Source organism: Lissotriton vulgaris, chromosome 1_1 (genome assembly GCF_964263255.1).
Source record: "Lissotriton vulgaris chromosome 1_1, aLisVul1.2, whole genome shotgun sequence".
NCBI lineage: Eukaryota > Metazoa > Chordata > Amphibia > Caudata > Salamandridae > Lissotriton > Lissotriton vulgaris.
The window spans coordinates 1,591,475,805-1,591,498,655 of NC_141685.1; the positions used below are offsets into that span (position 1 = coordinate 1,591,475,805).

The 22,851-nt window shown below is 45.7% G+C and overlaps 1 protein-coding gene across 2 annotated transcripts in view; it reads right to left on the reverse strand.

Moving 5' to 3' along the window:
* Window positions 1-22,851, reverse strand: part of NEDD1 (NEDD1 gamma-tubulin ring complex targeting factor) — a 413,616-nt gene that overhangs the window by 192,151 nt on the left and 198,614 nt on the right. For both annotated transcript variants that reach the window (XM_086918169.1, XM_086918174.1), the window contains exon 8: window positions 9,606-9,816. In XM_086918169.1, the coding sequence (XP_086774295.1) occupies window positions 9,606-9,816 (211 nt within the window). The remainder of the gene's footprint in view (window positions 1-9,605; window positions 9,817-22,851) is intronic.

The window sequence follows — 22,851 nt, forward strand, 5'->3', positions numbered from 1 at the left end:
GTAAATAAAAAATAAAAAAAGTTACCTGCGCAAGAGCGCATTTGTGAAAGCAGGGTGGCTTGGTAGCACATGGGAACTGTGGGGCTCTCCAAAACATTCTAACTATAAGCATTATATGGATCGCAAGGGGCGGGAAGCAACAGAGGAGCAGGTGAGGGAGGGAAGCAAAAGGGAGTGGGAGGAGCAACGGACATAATGAGGTTAAATACAAATTAAAAAGAAGCTGAGCAACGCAGCTCACATGAGGTGGTGAGCAGGAATCGAACGGCAAAAGCAGCACACAAGTGACATAGCGGGAGAGGGGGCAACATGAAGTATGGGTGGTATTTTGAATGGGAAGCAGCCCACAAAGGAGATAGCTGGAAAAAACATTTTTCATGAAATGCATAAGGTAAAAGAAAAAATAACTCCCTAAATGTGAGCTATGAAAGGATACAAGCAGGGCCGGCTCTAGGCGGCCCTGTGCAGGGAGCGTAGGTGGGGGCCCCGGAAAAGGGGGTCCGGACGGGGCGGAGCTCAGGAAGATGTTTTAATAATAATACGTCGGCACTGGGGTAAGGGTAGTCCCAGTTGCAAGAGAACACTTTCCTCCGGCTGTGTCTAGCAACTAGGCCTCCACCCCCCACAAGCGCGGTGGCACAGCGGGATGGTTATTGTCCCCCTGTTTAGCTCCCTGGCAGTATTAACACTTTCTGCAGATAACCAACCCTCACACCTCCAGCCCTTTATGAGCTGTTAAGAGGCACTTAAGGAGAGGGAGGGGCTGCAGCTAGAGGAGCTAGGGCATCTATTGAGATGCAGGCAGCCCTGAATGTGGATGTCTGTGCAAATTATTAGGTGCCTCGCAAATTTGCTTTCTGCCCAGGGCCCCCAGAATCCTTGAACCGAGCCTGTAATGATTTAATGCAGCAGATATTCTTGGAAGTAGTGTTTTGGGCTAGGCAAAAAATGAATACATATACTTAAGACTACTGCCCTTTTAGAAGCTCAGCTCTACCAGGGCATGAAAATGCATGATGGATTTGTGGATATTCTGCAAAATAGACGAAACTCTGGGATGGGTAAGGAGAACCGATACACACGTAAAGGAATGAGACTGCATTATGCGCACAGAAAGAGTTTGATGAGCAACGCTGTTAGCACAAGCACCACTTTAAATATCGGGTGTTCCCGCAGAGCCCAAAATAAATGAAGTTATTTCTGCCCCTCATTACACATACCTGGGTGGAATCAGGGCTCCCGTGACCAGACCTCTGTTTTGAACAGAAGTAAGCACATGGTTGGCAGTTCATACCAGTGTCTCATTGGCTCTCAGTGACCCTCTGTCTAAATAAATTCACTGCCCCGAACTCCCCGGGGTCTTGCGCCTAGGAGTCTGGGAGCAGACCACCTCTATCTGCTGTCTCGGCCCTGGATCAAATAAGGAAGCCGGCTGCAGCGTGGGCCTGCATTGATACTGTGAATAGATCAGAAGATACTCTCTCCACAAAAACGAACATAGCTGCCAAGGTTTCAGATTGCTATGTGTGACATTTATATAATTTTGGTGCAATTATAAGTGACATTTCAACGACTATTAGTGACACACACGGTCTCCCGAGCAAAATCAAACAATTAAGACGATGGAAACATATATATATATAAACAATTACAACCATTTGAACAACGAGAAACTCTAAGCAGATCTTAAAAGAGTGAGTTCTGGTACCTGCAGGTCTGTGGGTTGATGCAGGGCTATAGCGGTTTCCGGGGCATAAGAACATAACAAGGACTGTTTTAAATCGTTTCTTCCACATTTATCTAGCAAGAATTGCTTTTCATTTATATCACTCAACAACACTAATGCAGGTTAGCATTTTAAGTGCTATAGTGCTTCGGGATTGTGAATTCAAAAGCTGAAACGCTAAATATAATACAGAACTTGCTTTAAATTAATTTAGAAAACAGCCACTGTACTTGGCACCTATTCAAGCAAAACACCAGCATTTTCCTCGTAAAGCTCAAGGTTAGCACATCTCAGTATCCACATTACAATATTAACTACTTGTGAAGAAATTCTCTTACCATCATGCAGGTATGCTTCATGTCAAGTGCCCGCTAACGACCCTGGACACCTTCAGAAGCAGAAGATTAGTTGCCGAGCTCCTAAACCCTTTTAACCAAATGCTGAACTTTCTGGCCGCGCTCCATATTTGCAGGCCGCAACTTTGGTCTGCAAGGCTGGCTGAAGGCAGGCTTAGGCCGCGAGCTACTGCGGAGGTCGTGGCAATTAGAGTTTGCCGCCCGGCCCGCCTCCTGTGATAACATCCAGGCCTGCCCGCAGTCCTGTCATGCTTGTGGTCTGACATGGCTTAGCCATGACTGTTATGGCTGTCAACGTGCCCAGTAGCATGTAGAGGTATTTCAGCCAATCCTGTTTTTTCAGCCATTGGCAGTAAGCGTTCTCTGTCCCACATGTTCATATTGCCTAGAACAGGTCAAAGAAAACAGAGTACGGTTTGCTGAAAAAACAGGATGGATTAAAAGTTTCTAGAATGACTTGACCAACTGACAGCTACACTTGGGTAGCACAAGGAGATACAATGATTATAATCATAAACTCTCTTTATATAGTGCGGACGATGCCTGACGAGGCCTTGAAGCGTTTAACGTTGACATATTCCTTTGGTGTATGTATGCAGTGTCGGACTGGATATGGCGTAACTGCCAGAACACCCAACTATGGAGCTAGGCAACCAGGTTCGAGTCTCGGTGTTGACTCAACATCCTGTGATTTGGGGCAAATGACGTAATCTCCCCGTGCCTACCGAAAAACGCATGTGTCCTTGTGTGATGTACCTGGGCTCATGTAAAGCACTCCAATACCATCGGGTGGATTTCTTGCTATATTAAAATGCAAAAAATAATAAAAAATAGGACTGGGCACAAAAAAAAGTGTCCTCCATTAACAAATCAACTAACAAACATTTATCAGATTTGCAAATCAGGGCAGTTGTAAAGACAAGCTGCATTAGTGATGTATAAGGTGTGGGAGACTGCGACTCAACCAGAAACAGCCACAAAGCCAGCCCATGCACTGATGTGTGAGCCCAGACCTTCTGGCACTGCCATTTTGCCCTAACGGCCAGTACGAGCCTGTATGTACGTTTGTATGCATGTATTGTATTGTATTGTAATTGCATTTATATAGCGCTTACTACCCCTGACCAGGCGGAACCCATAAAGGATTAGTCGTGAGTTAGTGTAGTGAAATGTGAAAGTAATTTGAGCGATGGATATGCGAGTCTGTTATTTGTATAGCACGGACCTGGCCTAAAGGGCAGAGTGAAGCTGCACAGGTGCAAAATCAAATTCACTGTATATACTGCTCGTGGAAATAGTGCGCCTTCAACTGTGCAAAGCTCGGGGGGTTGTCTCATATGATGTGGTGCTCTACACTTCTGACAGGACCCCAAGAATCCTGCATCCGGATCCAGCACCACCCACCCTGTGATCCTGGGCAGTTTACAAATCTACCTAAATCTCTTCTGCTGCGAAGTTGGAGCTCTTCAAAATGTCTGAAGTGCTTTATAAAATGCTGTTTACATTAATTCATCATAACAAGGAGCCGCGTCACTTCCTTTCATAGCCCCTCGAGAAAATGGGGGGCCGGTCTTCAAGACTTATCTCTTAATGACGTTAGTCCGACGTTGCAGCGGTTTTTTCCACGTTCCTTCTTATCTAGAGCACATATTCGGAAGTCATTTCGAATGAGAAGGAAGGGCAAGGGATTGATGCAGTCTGACCATTATCTTCATTCAGCAGCAAGCAGACTAAAGTCAGACCTCTACAATCTGCCCCAAATGTGAGACGGATGCATACAGGAGGCTGTTGACGGCTGTTTCTGATCTTTGAACGCGTTCAGAGGGAACGAATAAAGTCAGATTCTGGGTTGAACTGTCCTTTAACGTAATCTGGTTTATGCCTGTGGACCAAGCTGCATTCATGGTTTCGGGGCATTTGTGGTCTTTTCCTTTACTGTGCTTATTAGCGCCTCTAAAGCTGTATTTTGTGGGCACCATGTGTGCTGCAGGCCCTGCCCGAGTCATCTTGTAAACACACGCGGACACCTCACAGGCAGTACGGCACAGCTCGCGCTCACAAGTGGGCAGGGTCTGCGAGATGGCCTGTGCATTTTCATTAATATTGATCTTGTTAACATTAGGTGCATCTCAGCAATAGCTGATCATAATCAGTTTTCTCTTCCGGGACATGCGAATGTAAGACATATTATCTTAAAAAGGGCTTGGAGCCTGCTTATTGCTTACCAGTTGTGTGCCCCATGGAGGTGGGGGCATCGAGTGTCAGACGGTCTGTCCTGGCTGCCTCTGATCTACTAAATCCGTCTTCTGCTGCGGTAAAATACTGAATTCAGGGAAGGTGGGTAGGGGTTAGTAACAACAGCTGGTATGCAGCCACGAGGTGGTCCGGACCGGTGCGAACTCACGGCCGCCACTGTAATTAACTGCGTGCTCCCTCCGGGCATGATTATGTGCACGATTACGTGCCGCGCTGCTCCACAAACTAGCCAGCCGCCTTTATTTCTAACACCCAAAACGAATTCTCCTGGCGCCCAGGCAGCAAGCAGGATGTGACGTCCCCCCACAATGATGTCAGGTTGACAGGAAGAGCTGCGCCCCGGCAGTTATAATGTTGAAACATTGTTGCAGTTGTGCTAATGCTGCGTTAGAACAGCTGCGAACCTCAATCCTGCTGGAGCAACGTGTGTAAACCACAGCCAGGCAGTGTTGCCACAGGCTCTCACTTTTAGTCACTGCTTAAAACAACAACGCTCACACGTCGCTGCCATTGCCCGGAGGCCACCAAATCCTGTCAGGGGGCCGCCGTCGTCGTGGCGGCCCCTGGGGTTTGGCGGCCCTGTGCAGGTGCACACTTTGCACATGCCTAGGGCCAGCCCTGATACAAGTCAACCAGTCAAATGGATGGTAAAAAGGATATGCTACATGAGACAGAAACACAAGAAGAGGAAAGTAAGCCATTGAATGATAAGCAAGCAAATGAGTGACTATAAAGCTAAACAATCGGCGGCCTCCAAGTATGTTGTAGGTGTTTGGTATGGTCCACCTGAGGCTTTTGACAACAGTAAAGCTAAAAGATTTGAGTAGCAAGACCTAAAAATATTAAATGATCAGCACTTGATGCGGACTCCCTTCTCCCACCTGCCAATGTCCATGACACAACGGACATCCCTGATTTACACCCACCAGCTAGACACCTGCCGAACAGTGCCTAAAGTCTGTATTCCGCGCCACAATCCTTGAAGGACAGGATTGGTGTACAAAATTACACAGGGTATCACATCAATAATATCCTAATATTAAGCTCAAGGATCAGTGAGAAACGAATCTGACAGTGGAGCCCTCACATCCACAGCACCTGGACTACTATCCTGGTTATATTCTGACCCCTATACTTATTAAGGTATGTGTGCACACTGAAACGCACCCACCGTCACTGTGCAAGCCCCCATGGGATCATAACATTTTAGAACATAAGCACAGGTGCACCACACATCAATTTCAAGAATCAAAAGAACAATTTTTTAAACTGTATACAACACAAGTATTATTCAAAGTTTTTCCTTTTATTCCAATATTGAATTTTAAAACATGGTTGTGAACATCAGTTTTCACAATGATACAGCCGGCGCGTTTTGTCCTATTAGAGGGCTTCTTCAGGGCACTGATAGATTGAAAAAGTCAAATTACACAAGAGAGTAAAGCCAAAGGATAACCGGAACAGCAGCTTTTCTGCTTAATACTGGAATAAAAAGAAATACTTTGAATACTTCTTGCGTTGTGTACAGTTAGAACAGTGTTCCTTTAGCTCTTGAAATGGATGTATGGTGCACCTGTGCTTATGTTCTAAAAAGCTCAAGGATCAGCTAAAGGCAAATGTATGGGTCAGGGCTGCATTTCTCTCTTCCTTTGGGTAGGACCCACCTTGCTCCCTATTCCATGCCATATTATTATCACTCTTTCCTATGTATGTAGTCGGCTGTTGATTGAACTGGTCTGGCATTTTCCTTCCCCTACTTTGGGTACATGTTTAGTTTCTATATTAGAAGGCCGGGTCAGAGGTCTTCCTGTTTAAGACACTGGGGTAATTGCTGTGTGCCTTACTGGGAGCGTACCTGCTAGGCTGCACCTTTGTTTGCTTGTGGTGGTGATGCATGGCTGGGGAGTGGGGCTGGTGTCTTATGTATTTCCCCTTTCGCTTTACCACTCTGCTTCCTACCATCATTGCTCCTCCTGTGATTTGTCCTCCCATTTGTTGCCAAGCTCACTGCTGCCTCAAGGCAGGTTTTTCTTGCCGAAGTGTCCAGTTTCACTGCACCTTCTTCAGATACAGCTTCAAGCTTCACTCACTAGAGGATTTTCAGCTTCATAAAACCAAGAACGTAAAATCTTTATTAAAGGACAATCCCAGTTGGGGTATATGACCTGCACCCCATCGCGGTAGGACTCAAATTGTGTCTAGGCCCCAGCTTACCGCTTCCATAGGCTATCATTGGTGCTTATTGCTTTTAGGAACTATTTACCTAAAACTCATCTCTCTGGTTTCCCTTCTTGGTTTTTGTCGTTTTGGAATAATTTTATTAAAATGCACTCTTTTATTCTAACTCTGTTTCAAATTGTTATTGTTTGTTGTTTTCACTTTATTACTGTTGGAAGCTGGCTCTGTATATGGTATACCACTGGGTGGTTATACCTTGCAGAATCCAGAGATTCCCTAGGTAGCGTAAAGGGCTCAATGCAAACCCAAGTTGCTCTATTAGTGGTAGTGTGGGTGAACAGCCTTAAGCCTAACACAGAGGATTATAAGACATTTATTGCACAACATTGATCAATTAGGGACACATGATTCAAAAAGGAGATCCACACCAATTTTATACAAATAAGCTTTGTTTTTTATGTTAAGACCAAGCTCTTCACAATAAGGTGAGTGCGTTCTGCAGCAAAAATACGTAAAGCTTTCAAAAGTCGACAAAGTGCAATTTACACAGAGTTTAATGTTATCCTATGAGAAAAAACAATAATGCAGTTATATAGATAAGTACCAGACTTACAGTTCCTGTCTCCGGGACAAAAGGTCAACAAGAGGCAAGGGTCAGGTGAGTTTGCAGAGATAGGCACACCTATTTTAAGTTTCCAGGTGGTTTTCCAGCTCCAAGTGGGGGTATAAACCGGGGGCTGCAACCTCCTATTAGCAGCAGACTCTGGGGGTCACATTACAAAGGTGGCAGGCCTTTGGAGCTTCCCATCTCAAGCACTGTGTCCATCCTGGGGGTGGAGGCGTGTCACCTCCGCCCAGGATGTGCATTGTTTCTGGTCCCAGAGTACAGAGGCTCCCGACCCAGGGGTCCAGAAACATGTCTGGTAGTGGCAGGCTGCTGGTAGGTTTTCAAGGGACACTTCTGAGGTGCCCTTAATACATCCCACACTGGCATCAGTGTGGGTTTATTGAAAAAGGTACTTTGGTACCAAACAGTCCTGTTTTCAGTGAAGCCATCATCATGCTGTACAACTAGAGCTGCTGAGTTTCCAACACATGAACTCTGGCTTGCCTGACACTTATAACATTAAGGAATAGACCACAATGTTGTAGGGGCATATCTACTCAAGCAGATGTGACCACAACTGTGATATAGTGCACCCTGCCTTAGGGCTGGGAAGGTCTGCTAGCGGGATGACTTACCTAGATCTTAGACAGTGCTAGTTGGCATGGCACACAGGAAGTGTGCCATGTCAAATTGTCAATGCAGTATGCATGGCCTGCTGCAGGTAAAAGGAGAGTCTGTCTGGCCTAGGTAAGGAGTCTCTAAGAGACCCTCTTCAGTCCCCATGCCCTAGGTACCCAGGTTCCATGTACTAGGGACTTACAGGGGGGTCTGAAGGGACAGTTGTGGAATAGTTTTTAGGGAAGAAGTACTAATGCAGGGGACCTGGTAGGCAGGGACCCTATGCACTACAATCAAGACCACATCAATACCAGGCATAAAGAGGGGGTAATCATGTCAAAAAGGCACTTTCTCACACCTAAACTCCTGAGGCGGAAGCCGGGAGAAACGCTGCTATTATTTTAACCATTTTGCTTGCGATACTGTGTATTTTAACTCACCATCTCCCTGGTAATTGAATCTTTGAGAAGGCACGATCTGGGCTTCCCCGCGCAGCGGATTTTAGCGCTGCCGCGGGGCACATTTCTCTTTGCCGCCATCTCCCCGGGCCACGCCCACTATCGTCAGGCCACGCCCCTTCTCCCCCCTATAACTATGTGCTTTCCCAGGACGCGCAGTGGACGAGCGCAGCGGGCGCGCCTAAGGCAAGCCAGTCTGCGCCTGTCCGCACCAGGTCGGGCCTAGGGACTAGGCAGAATGGGGAAAATTACAACTATACCTCTCTTGAACTCTGCTCTCTACAACACTCTCGCCTTCCCTGCCTCGACTCCGCCACACGCGCCTGCCTAACGGCTAATAACATCTGCCGTCCCCACTTAATCCAGAATAACATAACATTACTGGTTTGGTGCTGCAAAATACTTTAATCATTACCGTAAATTAAGTCTCGGTCTGCTTTGTGACAGATACTAGGGGGTTGAACTCAGGTGAATTTAGTGACTTTGATGTTCACCCTGAAATGTTAGTGTTATTAGTCCATTAGGTGGGAAACCACCAACTGCAAATTATCAGCTTTCTTACAAGTACAGTATCTTCACTGAGCAAAACCCCTAATTAGTTGTCCAAGCAGCCAAAGTAGATGGAGAACTCTATAATAGTTTCATTTCCTCCACATTTAACTGGTGTGTTTCTGGTTGCTAATCCAGGAATTCATGTAGTTCCCGAAGCAAAATATTTCAGATTCAGAGAAGAGACATTTTCCATGGAGGAAGCTACAACCTGAAACTCTCTCCCACTACAGCTTAGGACAAAACCTTTTTTTCCCCATTAAAAGCTTTTAAAGCTACAACTCTCTACCGTTAGTCCGTTACTATTATTATAGATCTCCTTTAGGTTAGTGGTTATAGTGTTTTCAACAAGAAGCTCAGATGAACTCCAAGCTAAACAAATATAATGTAATGTAATATAACATGGCAGACTGGCCTGTTATTTACCTATATAGCCCCGAGGTCATTTGTCTAGGAGTGTGTTTAAAAGTTTAACCAAGGATAATAAAGGTGGCTGGTGGATATGCCCAAGACCGAAAAAGAGAGCAAGGGAGTTTGAGTGATCTGCTGCTGCACACATGCATGGTTTAGCATCAGCCTGGGATACCATGAGAAATCCACAAAAGGAAGAATGTGTTGAAAAAGAACCACCCCACCCCCCAAAAAAAACAAGCAGGCCAGTTCAGAGAATACTTAACAGTACAAATTTGCCAAATGTGAGGTTTCTCCACATATAGGAAAATAACATGGAGGCAAGGTTACTGTTTTCAATGTGGCAGGGATCACACATTTATTGAATTCTTTACAGGTTCACAAACTTCATTGCATATCTATTAAAAGCACAGCACACCTGGTAGATGAAAAGACGTTTTAGTTACCTGTCTTGTCCTGGTTAAAATCAATTCCTTTATTGTCAGTTTCTGGTAAGCCTGGAGCAAATACTCCAGTGGTTGCAACTGAATTCACATCCTTCACTATATTGGAATTCTGGGTTCCTACAGAGACTACGTTTCCTTTATGAGAATTTCTCTTATTCACAGCTGAAGAAAGCACAGATGAGGATCTACTTGAAGGACCTTTGCTATTAGACTGAAATATTAAAATGAAACAGAAAAAAACGTTAATTTGTCAGATTTATCAAATAGATTAAAAATAGATGGTTTCCAAATAAGTACTGGATATTAATTCTACATGCCTCAATTTTATATCAAATTTATATGAAGAATTGGGCCAACCTAACGGCTGTACCTCACTGAGAAAGGTTAACAAAACCTGGAATGTTACATCTGTGAAGCAAATTTGATAGGAGTCCATACAAAGGTCCTTTCAGCCTACCTGGATACTTTGGTACAGGAGTTTTTTTAAATAATTCAGAGCTGTGCAGCACCTCAGTTAAATATTTTAGATACAACTGTAGTACTATCAACGTTTGATTGGTCGATCCAGATACCAAACTACTAATGCAGAACATGTGTTACAAATACATAATCGATAATTCTATAGCACACCCAAGCACAGAAGCAGTTTGAGGTACCTTTTGAAAGAAGAACAAAGAAGCAGAGAAATAACCATCAGATTCTAAGCAATATATCATAGTTTGATTTCTGGGTAAATGTACAACAGACTTCCTCTAAGAAGCACACCTTAAGTCTTGCTAAATGTGTGTTAGGTGCATTTGGAACAGAAAGGTTTGACTTCTAATGACAAGCATTATCAAAGCCAATAGGTTTGCCCTATGCGAGATCTATTGGCTTTGTCTGTCTTTTTTATATATATATTTTTAATGTTGCACAGTGGTTCGAGCTGTTGTGCTACACAGCTTAAAGTAAAATCATAAAGAAATCAATAAAAAGCTATATGACATAGCTAGACTGCATGATGTTTGTTTTAGTTTTTTTACTTTAAGCTCTATAAGTACAAACAAGTTCAAATTGTTATTTTCAATACACTTAGTACCATTTTTACTCTTGGATCAATGCCCATTGCAGTTACCAGTGTGTCAAAGTGTAGTTAGCTGGAACATTGAACATGGAAAGGCTGTGGCGTTACGTCCAGAGCTGCCGGCTTTGGAGCTGGCGAACCAGATTCAAGTCTCTGTGACAGCTCAATATATCCTGTGATTCTGGGTAAATCAATTAACCTCCCCATGCCTGTAAAAATTAAGGTGTCCTTGTGTTCTGTAACTGCCACAAATGTAAAGCGCTCCAAGTCCCTCCCGTGGACTTCACACTATATAAAACAAGCTACGATGTAAGTAGTAGGGAGGCAACTAGTGACAGGGTGGAGAAGGGGCATGGAGTGAGGTGGTGGTAGGGACAGACAAAACCTGAAAACTTGCACTTGAGAAATACCTAAAGGTCCTTTTTGGCCTAAAACAATTTTTGCTTGGCTAGGATATGCTATGGGCTACTCTACAACGCAATCAGACTTTGTTCCGCGCGTCCAGGACAGTAGGATACACTGAGGACCGAGGGTCAGAAGCCCGGACACTCAGTTGCAGCTGGAGACACACAGGACGCGCCATGACGGCAGAGAAGCACCCGGGACCAAGGTGAGAGTTTCCAGTGCCTGCCTCTGCAATGGCCGCCTTAGCCCCATTAAGCAAAGGGCAGAGGCTCGCTCCACAGACTCGAGCAGCCTTTGTTTCATAAATCAGCTGCCATCATTCAGCAGCCCAGGGCAAACGGGCGCGGAACACCTTTTAGACTGATTCGCTCGTGCTACGGCTGACAAATGAGCGCTGCAAAGTTAATGCAAGACGCCTGTCCTTAACCCCTTCCAGGCTCATGACGAGCTGGGCTTGTCATGGTGTAGCCTCCTCAAACACTGATGACGAGCCCAGCTCGTCATGAACAATGGGTTTTACAAAATATCAGCATGGGTGCAGAATTCCACTAGCACGCATGTGGTTAAAATGGCCTCCAGAAAAGACATCGAGTACAAGCTAAAACCAGCATAGCCCTCAAATGTAAAAGGCCAATTTTCATCAGAAAATTAAGCAAAAAGGACACTAATATTCAATAGCTATCAATTAACTGAGTCCTGAGCAAATAATCAACTAGCAACAGACAGAGGCTGGAGGAACAACTGAAACTGAATTGCTTTTTTTCAGCATAGACAGCAAAGAAGGACAATTAGTCAACAATTAGCAATTAACAGTCTTGAGCGACAACTGAGTCCGAAATGGTTTTTATCAGCAAAGACTGCAAAAAAAGGACAAAACGAGTCAACAAATAGTAATAGAGTCTGATTATCAAAAGAGACCAAATCTCTTGAGCTACGGCAGAGAAAAGTTCTTGACGTACTGAGCATAAGATGCCTGTTCCTAAAATGGCCGCCAGAAGAGACAGTGAAACCAGCCAAGCACAAGCATAATCCCTAATGCTACAATCCGACTTCATAGAATTGTTTCGTATTACCCACAGTACTGTAACTTGCATGTCACTTTGATAGAGTCTGATTATAGTCTGTCAGTTTTAAGACTGTCCTCCATTCTGAATCTAACCGCGGCAACGATAATTATTTTGGGTGACTCTATAATTCACACCTTGTGACAGTTTATGTAGACTGTAATCACGCTATATTATACAGTGGTTTTCTTTAGAAACAACACATTACCTCTTGGAACAAACCTAGTATGTCGCTGGACATTGTAATTTCATTTTGTCTTCTCTTAGGTACCCTCATGTACTGGGCCTCAACCATTGACCCTCTGTTTCTTTAGCATTTCGTGCAAACCGTTTTAATGACCGCAATTGGAGGCAGTTTGCTATTGGTTTTTCTCTATAGCCCTTATGAGTCATTACCCGCACACGGTGTGACAAAACACGTGTCGGCTACTTGCTCTTGTATGTACTGATCCATTCTGAACTATTAAATAATTTTCACTCTACACGGATGGATTGTGAAATCATTCCTTAAAGGCTCACTATACTTTTGGTTCTCACCTGAGAACTATTTGAGAATTTGTGTGCACAGGACACTTTACATTTCATTTGGCAAGGGAAACGTCTCTGTCTCCACAGGGGTTGTTTTCCGCTGGTGTTGTTCCCCTGACCTGTTTGCACCGGACGTAATTATTTTATCACCACCTACACACTGGGTACCCGCTGAGCGCCAATCTTCCCGACACCCTTCAAAACAATTCTTTCATTTTCATCTTAACGAAAGGCACAGTCCTAATACAGGCCAAAAACGCTCACCTTGAGAGCTTCGATTCTCTCTTCCTCTCACTAAAAAACAGTCCCTTTGATCACCTCAGGATTCGGATCTACCCCAGCCTCCCACTCAGAGAGACACCCACGACAGGAGAGGCATCGGACCCCTCCTGCAGCTGCCCCGACATCCCCCACGGCATCAACCCGAGGCCTCAATCTTAACACCATCCCTCCTTTCTCCACCCACTCCCAGACTATCAGACAGCCGTCACCCCGAGTCCCCCTCCGTAACTCTATCCCTCCTCTCACCACTTACCCTCCGACAATCAGATAACATGTTCACCCATGCCCCTCCTCACCTCCTCTCTTAACTCAGAGGATGGAACATCACCCTCTAGCTCAGCCCACTCACAGCCCCCAGTCCCCGCATCACTCCGGATCTGTCACCTGCCATGAGTCACCATTCCCGACTATCAGACAGCCCGTCTATCCATGCCCCTCCTCTCTTAACTCCCAGGTGGGAACATCACCTTCCAACTCAGCCCACTCACAGCCCTCCGTCCCTTCGTCAATCGGGACCCGTCACCTGCCTTGAAGCAGCATTCCCTTCACCCTTGAACCCCACTATAAATTATCCAGGCATCCCCTTCCACAAGAACCATCACAATCAGGGCTCTCCTCCCTCATCAAACTACCATCAAGTCAGGGACCCATCCCCCTTCATCAAGGACAATGCGACCTCTGACACCCTTCCACACCCCTTGGTCCCTCCTCCCTCACCCAAAAACAATCTTGCTACTGACACCCATCCTCCCTCCATAGACAACATGACGCATCACCTCTCCCTACTAGAAACACAGTTGGAAATCCTGATTCGAGGCTTGAATGAAACTCTATCCATCCTAGCCCTGACCCGAAAGTCCTCCCAGCCACCCTTAGAGCTAATTAGTCTCATCCAACCCAGCCTAGGTAAGATAACACCTCCCACCGAGCCTCAAGTCCCCCCCCAGACCTAAACCCGGTCCCCCAGTAAAGGGAAGAGCAGCTCCTTGGAAAGACCTAGAAGAGCAACCACCTCACTTACCCCGCAGGGAATTATACACCCAACGGCACCCTTCGACCCACGTGGAATTCCTCTCCTAAATCCACGATCCAAGTAATCACGAGATTCAGAAGCAAACACCCTCGTCTGAGAGCCCCCAGACTCCCTCCCCACCTTGCCCTCCTTCCAAAAGTCCAACTGAATAAATTCAATGAACAACCCCCCCTGATCAACTGCATGCTCATAAACTGCAGATCAGCCTCTAAACATGCATCTGAACTAGCAGAAGCCATACTCTCCCATGACATAGACATAGCATTCACAATAGAAACCTGGCTCACAGACATGCGAATACCTACTGGATTCACAATGATCAAGAAAGACAGGCAAGCGAAAAGAGGCAGGGGTATAGCAATCATCCACAAGAGCAACATCTCCATCACGGAAATTTCCTCTGGTGCTTACAGCTCCTTTGAATGCCTCTCAGTCAACATCAAAACTCAGGATACCAGACCCACACTCTGCCATCTTCTATACCACCCCCTAAGCAACTCTCGAGAATTCGGGGTTTACCTTTCCGACTTGATTGCCGATTGCGCACAAGGCAACTCTAAAAACATAGTTCTGGGCAACCTCAATCTAAGGTGGAATGAAACAAAGAACCCGCTCATTCAAACCTTAAATAACCTACTTCTAGCTAACAATCTGACCCAACACTGCTTAGAAGAAACTAATCACAGAGGAGCTATCCTTGACGCCATTATAGCCGAAAGCAAGGCTATCTCCATCGACCACATCCTCCCTGTTGACTGGTCCGACCATCACATCAAACATTCGATCCTGACCAATCCAATTTCCAAGCTCGACCCTCCCAAATGGGTCAGGAGCACAGCCCAAATACCACGAGCGGACCTAGAAGAAAGAATCAGCTGGCTGCTCCCCTTCTCCACTGTCCACCTCTCAACCAACAATCTCACTCCTCTTTACAACACCAATATGACGCTTACCCTGGACCAAATTGGTCCCTTGAAGCTAAAGAAATCTAGGAACAACCCTCTAGAATATGGTTCACCACTGACATCAACGATGAAAGAAGACAACTAAGAGCCGCAGAAAGAACCTGGAGGAACAAGCCCTCAGCCCTCCACCGTGATCAACTCCAAGCAGCCTGCAGGATGTACAAAAATCACATTAAGAACAAAAAGTCAGCTTTCTTCTGCTCGGCATTAGATAACGCAAAAAACCGACCCAAATAACTTTTCAATATCATAAGGAATCAAACCTCCAAACCCATACCTCCCTCAACTCAGGCATCCAAAGCTCAATGCGACAGCTTTGCAACCTTTTTCAACTATAAAATCGCCAAAATCGACCTGACACTGGGCTCAAATCCCATCTCTCTCAGTGAGATCAAATTGTCAAATACCCTTGTCAACGCTTCCGTGAAATCTTCAAAACAGTGGTCATCATTCATTCCCATCCAGGAAGCAGAGATAGTCAATCTAATCTCCAACGCCAAGCCCTCCGCTCATGCCCTGGACCGGCTACCGACTCACCTGGCCAAAGACCTGAAGCTAGTCCTAGCCCCAATATGGTGCAAGATCATCAACAGCTCATTGAGCTCTGGAATCGTACCAGACTGCCTCAAGGTAGGACGAGTCACACAAGAAACCAGGCCTAGACACTGAAGTTCTGAACAATTTCAGACCGGTCTCGAACCTTCCGTTTTTGTCCAAAATAATAGAAAGATGTGTACTCTCACAGCTAACTCAACACCTAGAAAACATCAAATTACTAGATCCCCACCAATCGGGCTTCAGAAAGGGATGCAGCACTGAATCAGCAATCCTCAATGTCATAGACGACCTACTCAAGTCACTCGACTCTGATAAATGCTGCCTTCTCATCCTCCTTGACTTATCGGCTGCATTTGATACAGTCAACCACAATCTGTTCTTAAGGGTTCTTCAAGAAAGGGCTAATCTACAAGAGACGGTCCTTCGCTGGTTCTCTTCCTTTTTTCACAACCAATCACAGAGAATAAAAATCAAAAACTTCGAATTAGACCTCCACCCTGTCATCAGAGGTGTTCCACAAGGGTCTGTACTCTCCCCCCAGCTCTTCAACATCAACATCGAACTCCTCACCTCTCTACTCAAAAAATCCAACATCCCCTTTAATCTATATGCTGACGACACGCAGCTCTATCTGGAAACCACCTCAATTGATGACATCCAGAGACTAAACAACACGCTCAAGGAGGTCCAACACTGGCTCCCAACCAATCACTCGAAACTGAACCAAGAAAAAACAGAAATACTACTCATTTCCAACAAAGATGATAACCCTCAAATCGAAAAGTGACTCAAAGCCATTGATGCCCTCAATGGTAACCTCTCCTAGGCAGGCTCGGTGAAATCTCTAGGGATCACCCTAGACCCAAAACTTGACATGAAGAAACATCACAAGATCCGCGAAAAGTGTCTCTCAACCTAAAATTACTATACAAAATAAAACCCTTCTTCCCACCCAAGGACCTTTAACAAGCCACCCAAGCAGTAGTCCTCTCCAGAACAGACTACGGGATTGCTACCTTGACGGGGACAGCAAAAACCCCCACCCACCTTGCCCCCTTGAAGACTACACTCAACGCAGCAGCAAGAATGGTCACCGGAATTAAGAAATTCGAGCACATCTCTCCAGCCCTCAGAGAACTCAGATGGCTCCCAGTGGAGTTGCGAGCCAGCTTTAGACCAGCCTGCCTCACGCACAAAGCCCCCCATACAGGTAAACCAAAATACCTGGCAGCTAAACTCAAAAGGGGAGGCCAGTCGAGAAACCTCAGGAGCACCAGCTCTACTGCTCATCCTGCCAAAAACTCGCAAGCACAGAACCATAGCCAAATCTTTTGCTGGAAACGCACCTAAAATCTCCATACTACCCCACATCTGAACAATCCACTAGTTTCCAAAGTTCAGCCTACTCAAAGACCTCTTCCTCGACAGCACTCGAGGAAACTGACAGACCCTAGACAGTCACCCAACTGACACTCCATCATTACTACAATTAGAGTCTGACAACACGGTTGCAGCTCAAGAAATTCTTCTGTGTATAGACATTTTGTTTGCCGATTATGTATGGTTCAATATTAAACCCTACCTTCCGACGCAGTTCAGGAAAGCCTTGTGCTTAAACTTCTTGATTCCTGATTATGTATGGTTGAATATCAGATCCTACCCCCTGCTAGTCTACCCTGCGGCCATATGCCAGTCCCACACTTGCAGTAACCCACATGTTCCGCCACTCTCCTGGATCACATGTCTGTTCATTATTGTATATGTTGTGAAGCGCTCCGATACCCTTTGGTCCAGCTAGCTCTATACAAAACTACTAAAATAAATAAATAAATAAATAAATAAATGAATAAAGGAGCACCAGATGCGAGCTGTACAATAGGCTGTAGATACATTACAGTAATCATGGCAACACAATGACTGATGAGTTAAACAAAGTTACTGAAGGTTCAAAGTGCAACATGGTAACACACCAGGCAGTCATCATAACATAGTTGATACAAGGGAAATATACCCTCAGGCAAGAAACAGGAGGACAGTCCGTGGATATACATACTGTAAGTTACATAACAACTATAACTCATTCCCCTACTCGCACTTATGGCGTTTTACAAAGGGCAACTTACTCTCTCAGAGTTGTAGCACAGGGACAACTCGATTGAGATAAAATAATTACATCTGTCGGAGAGCCCCCTCCCTCACTATTTTTATTGGTCCTATATGTATTGTACAATGTCCAGAAATTCTTAGGTCTATTGCGGGGGCATGAGATCACTGAAACTTTCCGTGTGTGTACAGCAATATAAGATGTCGGAGGCCCATTGGGTCAACGTAGGTAGAGGGCCCCCTTGACCAGCAAATGGCAACCCTTCACTTTGCAATGAGAAATCCCATGTTTACTACCCTGCGAAGTCCCTTAGGCAAGGGTTTCGAGAAGCCCAAAAGCCCGGTGGATGCTCCCGCCCAGTTATAACTGTCAATTCCAAAAACACCGGTCTCCAAAATATAGCCACCCCCGGGCGAAGCCAGGCTAGATGTGCAAAGTCAGCTACTTGTTCACTGCATCGTGAGTTTTCACAGAGCCCATATCTACATATTCTTTCTGGGGTATAATAGACCCTATTTAGGAACTTAAAGTGTTATTAGGTGGTGCCTACCATTAAGGGAAACTAGTTGTGTAAAGGCAGCAGTATAACCACATGTCGTCTATTTCCATATTTAGGTCAAGTTGCTAGGCTAAACTAGCTTTAGTGTAGTTGTTCGCTCTATATGACAAGGCTTGTTTGTAAATCCTAGAGACCATTCTCGTCGTGGCTTACGTTTTTATGATCAGGGAGAGTGTAGTCTCCGGTGGCTCAGTCAGGTCGGTGCCTAGCAGCTGCAGTAATGTGTGTCTTGTCCTAGGATATTGAAACTTGGTTAGGAGTGAGGGCGTATTCCCACCCCCAGCTACGGAGTCCCAATCCTTCATGATTCCATTTTCGAACAAGTCTCCTATAGTAATGACCCCAGTGGAATTAAGCGTGTGGACGACACCCCAATCTCCACATGGCGACAACCAGTGGAACCAATCAAGGGGTACCAAAAGTGAGTACAACTGAGCCCCAGCCTGCAACTTCAGCAGGTGATGCCAGGCATAATTAGTTGCGTTGATCGAATCTAGAATGCCAGTCGTGTGATCTGTAGGCATGAAGAGCAACATGGGTAGCAGGCTCGGGGCTGCTACCTCCAGCTCAATGCGTAGATGAGGGATATCTGGTGAGCCGTGTTTCCAGAGATGAGCATGGGCGCATTGCACGGCTCTATAATAAAGTTTGAAGTCCGGTGCCCCAACCCACCCATGTTGTAAGGTAGGGTGAGTACCTGCCATTTTACTCTCAGCTGTTTGCCCGCCAAAGCTAATTTAACCATCAGAGTCGTGAGTTTCCTAAAGAATATACCGGGGAGGACCATCGGGATGTTTGTAAAAAGAAACCGGAATAGAGGAAGAATTACCATTTTCACTATTGAAATTCTACCTAGCAGCGACAACGGTAACAGAATCTAACGGTCTATATCGTCTTCCAATTTACCCACTAATATTCCATAATTGTCTCTGAAGACCACCTCCGAGTCGGAGTGTACTTGTATTCCAAGATACCTCACTGAGTCCGTAGTCCATTGAAGTGGGTAGCCGAGGTCAGATTTTGTTGTCGACAGCGTGAGGGGGAATATGAGGGATTTGGACCAATTAACCTGTAGACCCGAGGCTGCCCCAAAAAGCACCACTTCTGCAGTACCGAGGAGAGAGGTCGTTCAGGATCACACACATAAAGAAGAGTGTCATCCGCATAGGCCGAAACTATGAGATCATGTCCTGGGATGCGAATGCCCTTATGTCTAGGATACTCATGCAGCACAGGCTAAGGGTTCCGCTACTAACGTGTAGAGGATCGGAGAGAGCGGACAACCCTGTCTCGTGCTCCGCAAAATAAATATCGGATCCGTTACTAAGTCCCAATTTTAATACGTGCCGAAGGCGAGCAATGGAGTACTCCCAACAACTGCGGAAAGAACGGTCATAAGCCCATACGCACCAATACCTGCCTTATGAAGGGCCATTCAAAAGAATCGAATGCCTTCTCCATAACGAGAAACACCTTAACTGCACGTGCCTCCCGAACGGTGTGTTCTAGGGCCCCAAACACTGCATGTAGATTATAAGTGATGTTACGTTCCTGGACAAACCCCTCCTGTTCCGGCGCGACCAGCATGGGGACCAGTGGCACTAGTCTTTGCAAAGACTTTGGTATCAACATTGAGGAGTGAGAGGGGACGATATGACGAACATTCCTCAGGTGGTTTCCTCGGTTTTAAAATGGCCACAAATACCGCCTCTCTATGGAGGGCGGGATTGAGCCAGATACGCAAATATCATCAAATAGAGCAGACAGGTGAGGCAGTAAGAGGTCCAGGAATGCCTTTTAAAATGCCACCGTTAGGCCATCTACTCCGGGGGCACCACCCGCTCTCATAGTGGATAACGCAAGAAGTATTTCCTCTCTCTCTATATTGGCTGCATTAAAAACTTGTGATGTGTCAGTCATCCATGGCAGTTTAATATGAGGCAAGTATTCTAATTTTTCAGCCCAGAGCCTGTTCTACGTGAAGAGTACAACAATGAATAAAATTGCCTAAATCTCTTTACTATGGCATGATCTTCTGTTAGTGCAACCCCCTCAGCAGAGGTCACGCCAGTTCCGTAGTAGCTGTGCGAATATCCTGCCTGGTCTTTCTCCCTTACCATAAATGTGTGACGTGGCATATTTGCCGAGATGTTTAATTTCAGCATCAGCTGTTCCTTGAAATTCCTCCAAATGGGTCTTGAATTCTGCCATCATCCCATCCTAGACACCGAGTTACAGTCGCGTCTCTAGGTCAGTCAGCGTGCCCTCTAAGTCAGTCAACCTTCTACGCAGCGCTTTAAGAACTCCAGAGTGCTTGGACATCGTGACTCCTCGAATATAGACTTTAAACGCCTCCCATACCACCTGGAAGATCTTTACCGAGCCCACATTTTCGTCAAAATAGTTCTCAATTGCGTCTGCTAGTTCTGCCTTGAATATTTCGTCTAGAAGGGAATATGGAGGAAACCTCCAGGTATAATGAGGAATTCTCATCGAGGGAGTGTCAATAACTACTAAAATCGGGGAATGATCTGAAAACATACGTGCAAGCACCTCACTAGTTCGCACCTGATTTTACAGCTGTCTGGAGGCTAGCCAGTAATCAATACATGGGTGCAAGTCATGGAATGCTGAATCGTGTGCAAATTTGTCAGGGAAACGCTGCACGTATCATAGATGCAGCGAGTGTACGAGCCGAGGCGGGGACCCATCTAGTCGGTACCCCAGAGCGGTCACATTCCGAGTTCATAACTAAATTGAAATCCTCACACCATAGTTGCTGCTCACACACTCAAGAGCCTGCACGCTACAGAACAAATTTATATAAAAGTCTGGGTTATCATAGTTGGGCCCATACACATTAATAACCAGTAGATCCAGCCCCCTACCCTGACAACTAGATACAACAAATCTGCCATTAACATCAGTATATAGGGGTTGCAGTGTGAAGGTAGACTTCGGGCGAACCCCATGTGAGTACTCCCCTGGAGTGTGTAGTGAAGCCCGCAGCATGTGTATTTCCTTGCAAACCTCTGCTACATAGTAACGGGCTGGAGAGGTAGGTGGGTTTCCTGCAAAAGTGCGATATCAATATCATGCCTGCTCAGGTATGCGAATACTTTCCGTAGTTTCCTGTGGTCATTAAGACCAGGCACATTCCATGTAAGTGCACATAGAGTACCCTGTGTATAAACCCTGCGAGGAGTGTGATCAGTAGCAACAGACCCCGTCGCATCAATATCGCTAGTGTCGGCCATAAAATCCCGATATATGCATAGTACCTGTGCAGTGTGTGTAGTGTCTCCAAACAGTGCTGCGCATCTTCAGGCCCCTGCTCACTCCACCCCCCACCCACGTCAGGTCAACCCAAACATGGCCTAGACAATTAACTGGCAGACAGACCTCCTGGGTAACATCATAGGTTAACAACTGATACAGAAGTGTCAATAGAACGCAAGGAGAACCTATCCCTCCCACCCTCTCAAAACGATATCCCAATTGTGCATCACACTCGTGGGCAGAGGTGGCACGCTTCCTATACATAAACTGAAAGAGACCACAACTGGTCTCCGCCCCTCATACCCCCTATGGATTGAGAACTCTGGAGGCAAAAATTATACCATAAAATCCCCTCCCCCTCCTGTCAACTTATTAAAGGACTAATCAGGACCACAAAATTACGTAATCTGGTGAACTCCCTCTCCCACATCATCTCACAGCGCCTGTCAATTCTGAAACGTGACAGAACCATGTATATAAAGCGTGAACAAACAGCTTTTCAGTAAACCTTCCCAGATGCCTGGTAATCTCCCGCTCAAACCCCAGCAACAATCATCTTATCTGCATGGAACAGAAGCGCATCATCAGTCTTGCTCCTCCAGAACTCCTCCCGATGCCTCATCCAGCAGAGGCTGACCCGGGCTGCGTCCATTGTCTGTAGCTCAGTCTTTCATCACCCTCTGTAGAGCCTTCGGGTCTGTAAATATGTGTGACTGGCCCTGGCGATTAATCTGGAGTCTGGCGAGGTAGAGCATTGTGTCGTCAATATTGTTTTCTCTTAGTTGCTTCTTCAAAAGGATTAATTGTCGACGTGCTTCTTGGACCTTGACAGTAAAGTCAGGGAATAGCGAAATAGTAGAGCCCTCAAAATTAAGTGGCTGTTTGTCTCTAGCTGCATGAAGTGCAGAGTCTCTGTTGCGGTAGTTCAGGAGCTTCACGATGATGGGCCTTGGGGGCACCCCGGGCACCGGTCGTGGGCCCAAAGAGCGGTGTGAATGCACTACAACAAACACGGATGAAAAGATCTCCTGCCCAAGGAGCCTAACAACTTGCGTAACAACTTTTTTTTTTTTTTGTGGAAAACCTTTATTATTACTTCAAACGGTTACAAGTATGGGCCTACAACCACCAGGGCCGGCCGCTAATCAGTTTCATCACAGTAAGTAGGTATGACACGACTCGGCAGCCCGTGAATCGGAGGTATCGTAGATTCGGATAACACTTGTTATTGAGTGTATCATCTAAATTACAGGATTCAAAAGGCTCCATTTTATAATATAAAAATGAAAGGATCAGGTGCCATACAATAACACAGAGTCGCATAAAGGGCGGGCAAAATAGTAAGACATCCACAGTGAGAACCACCGCAGTTAGAACAGTGGCGCTAAGGCATATGATTCAGGATA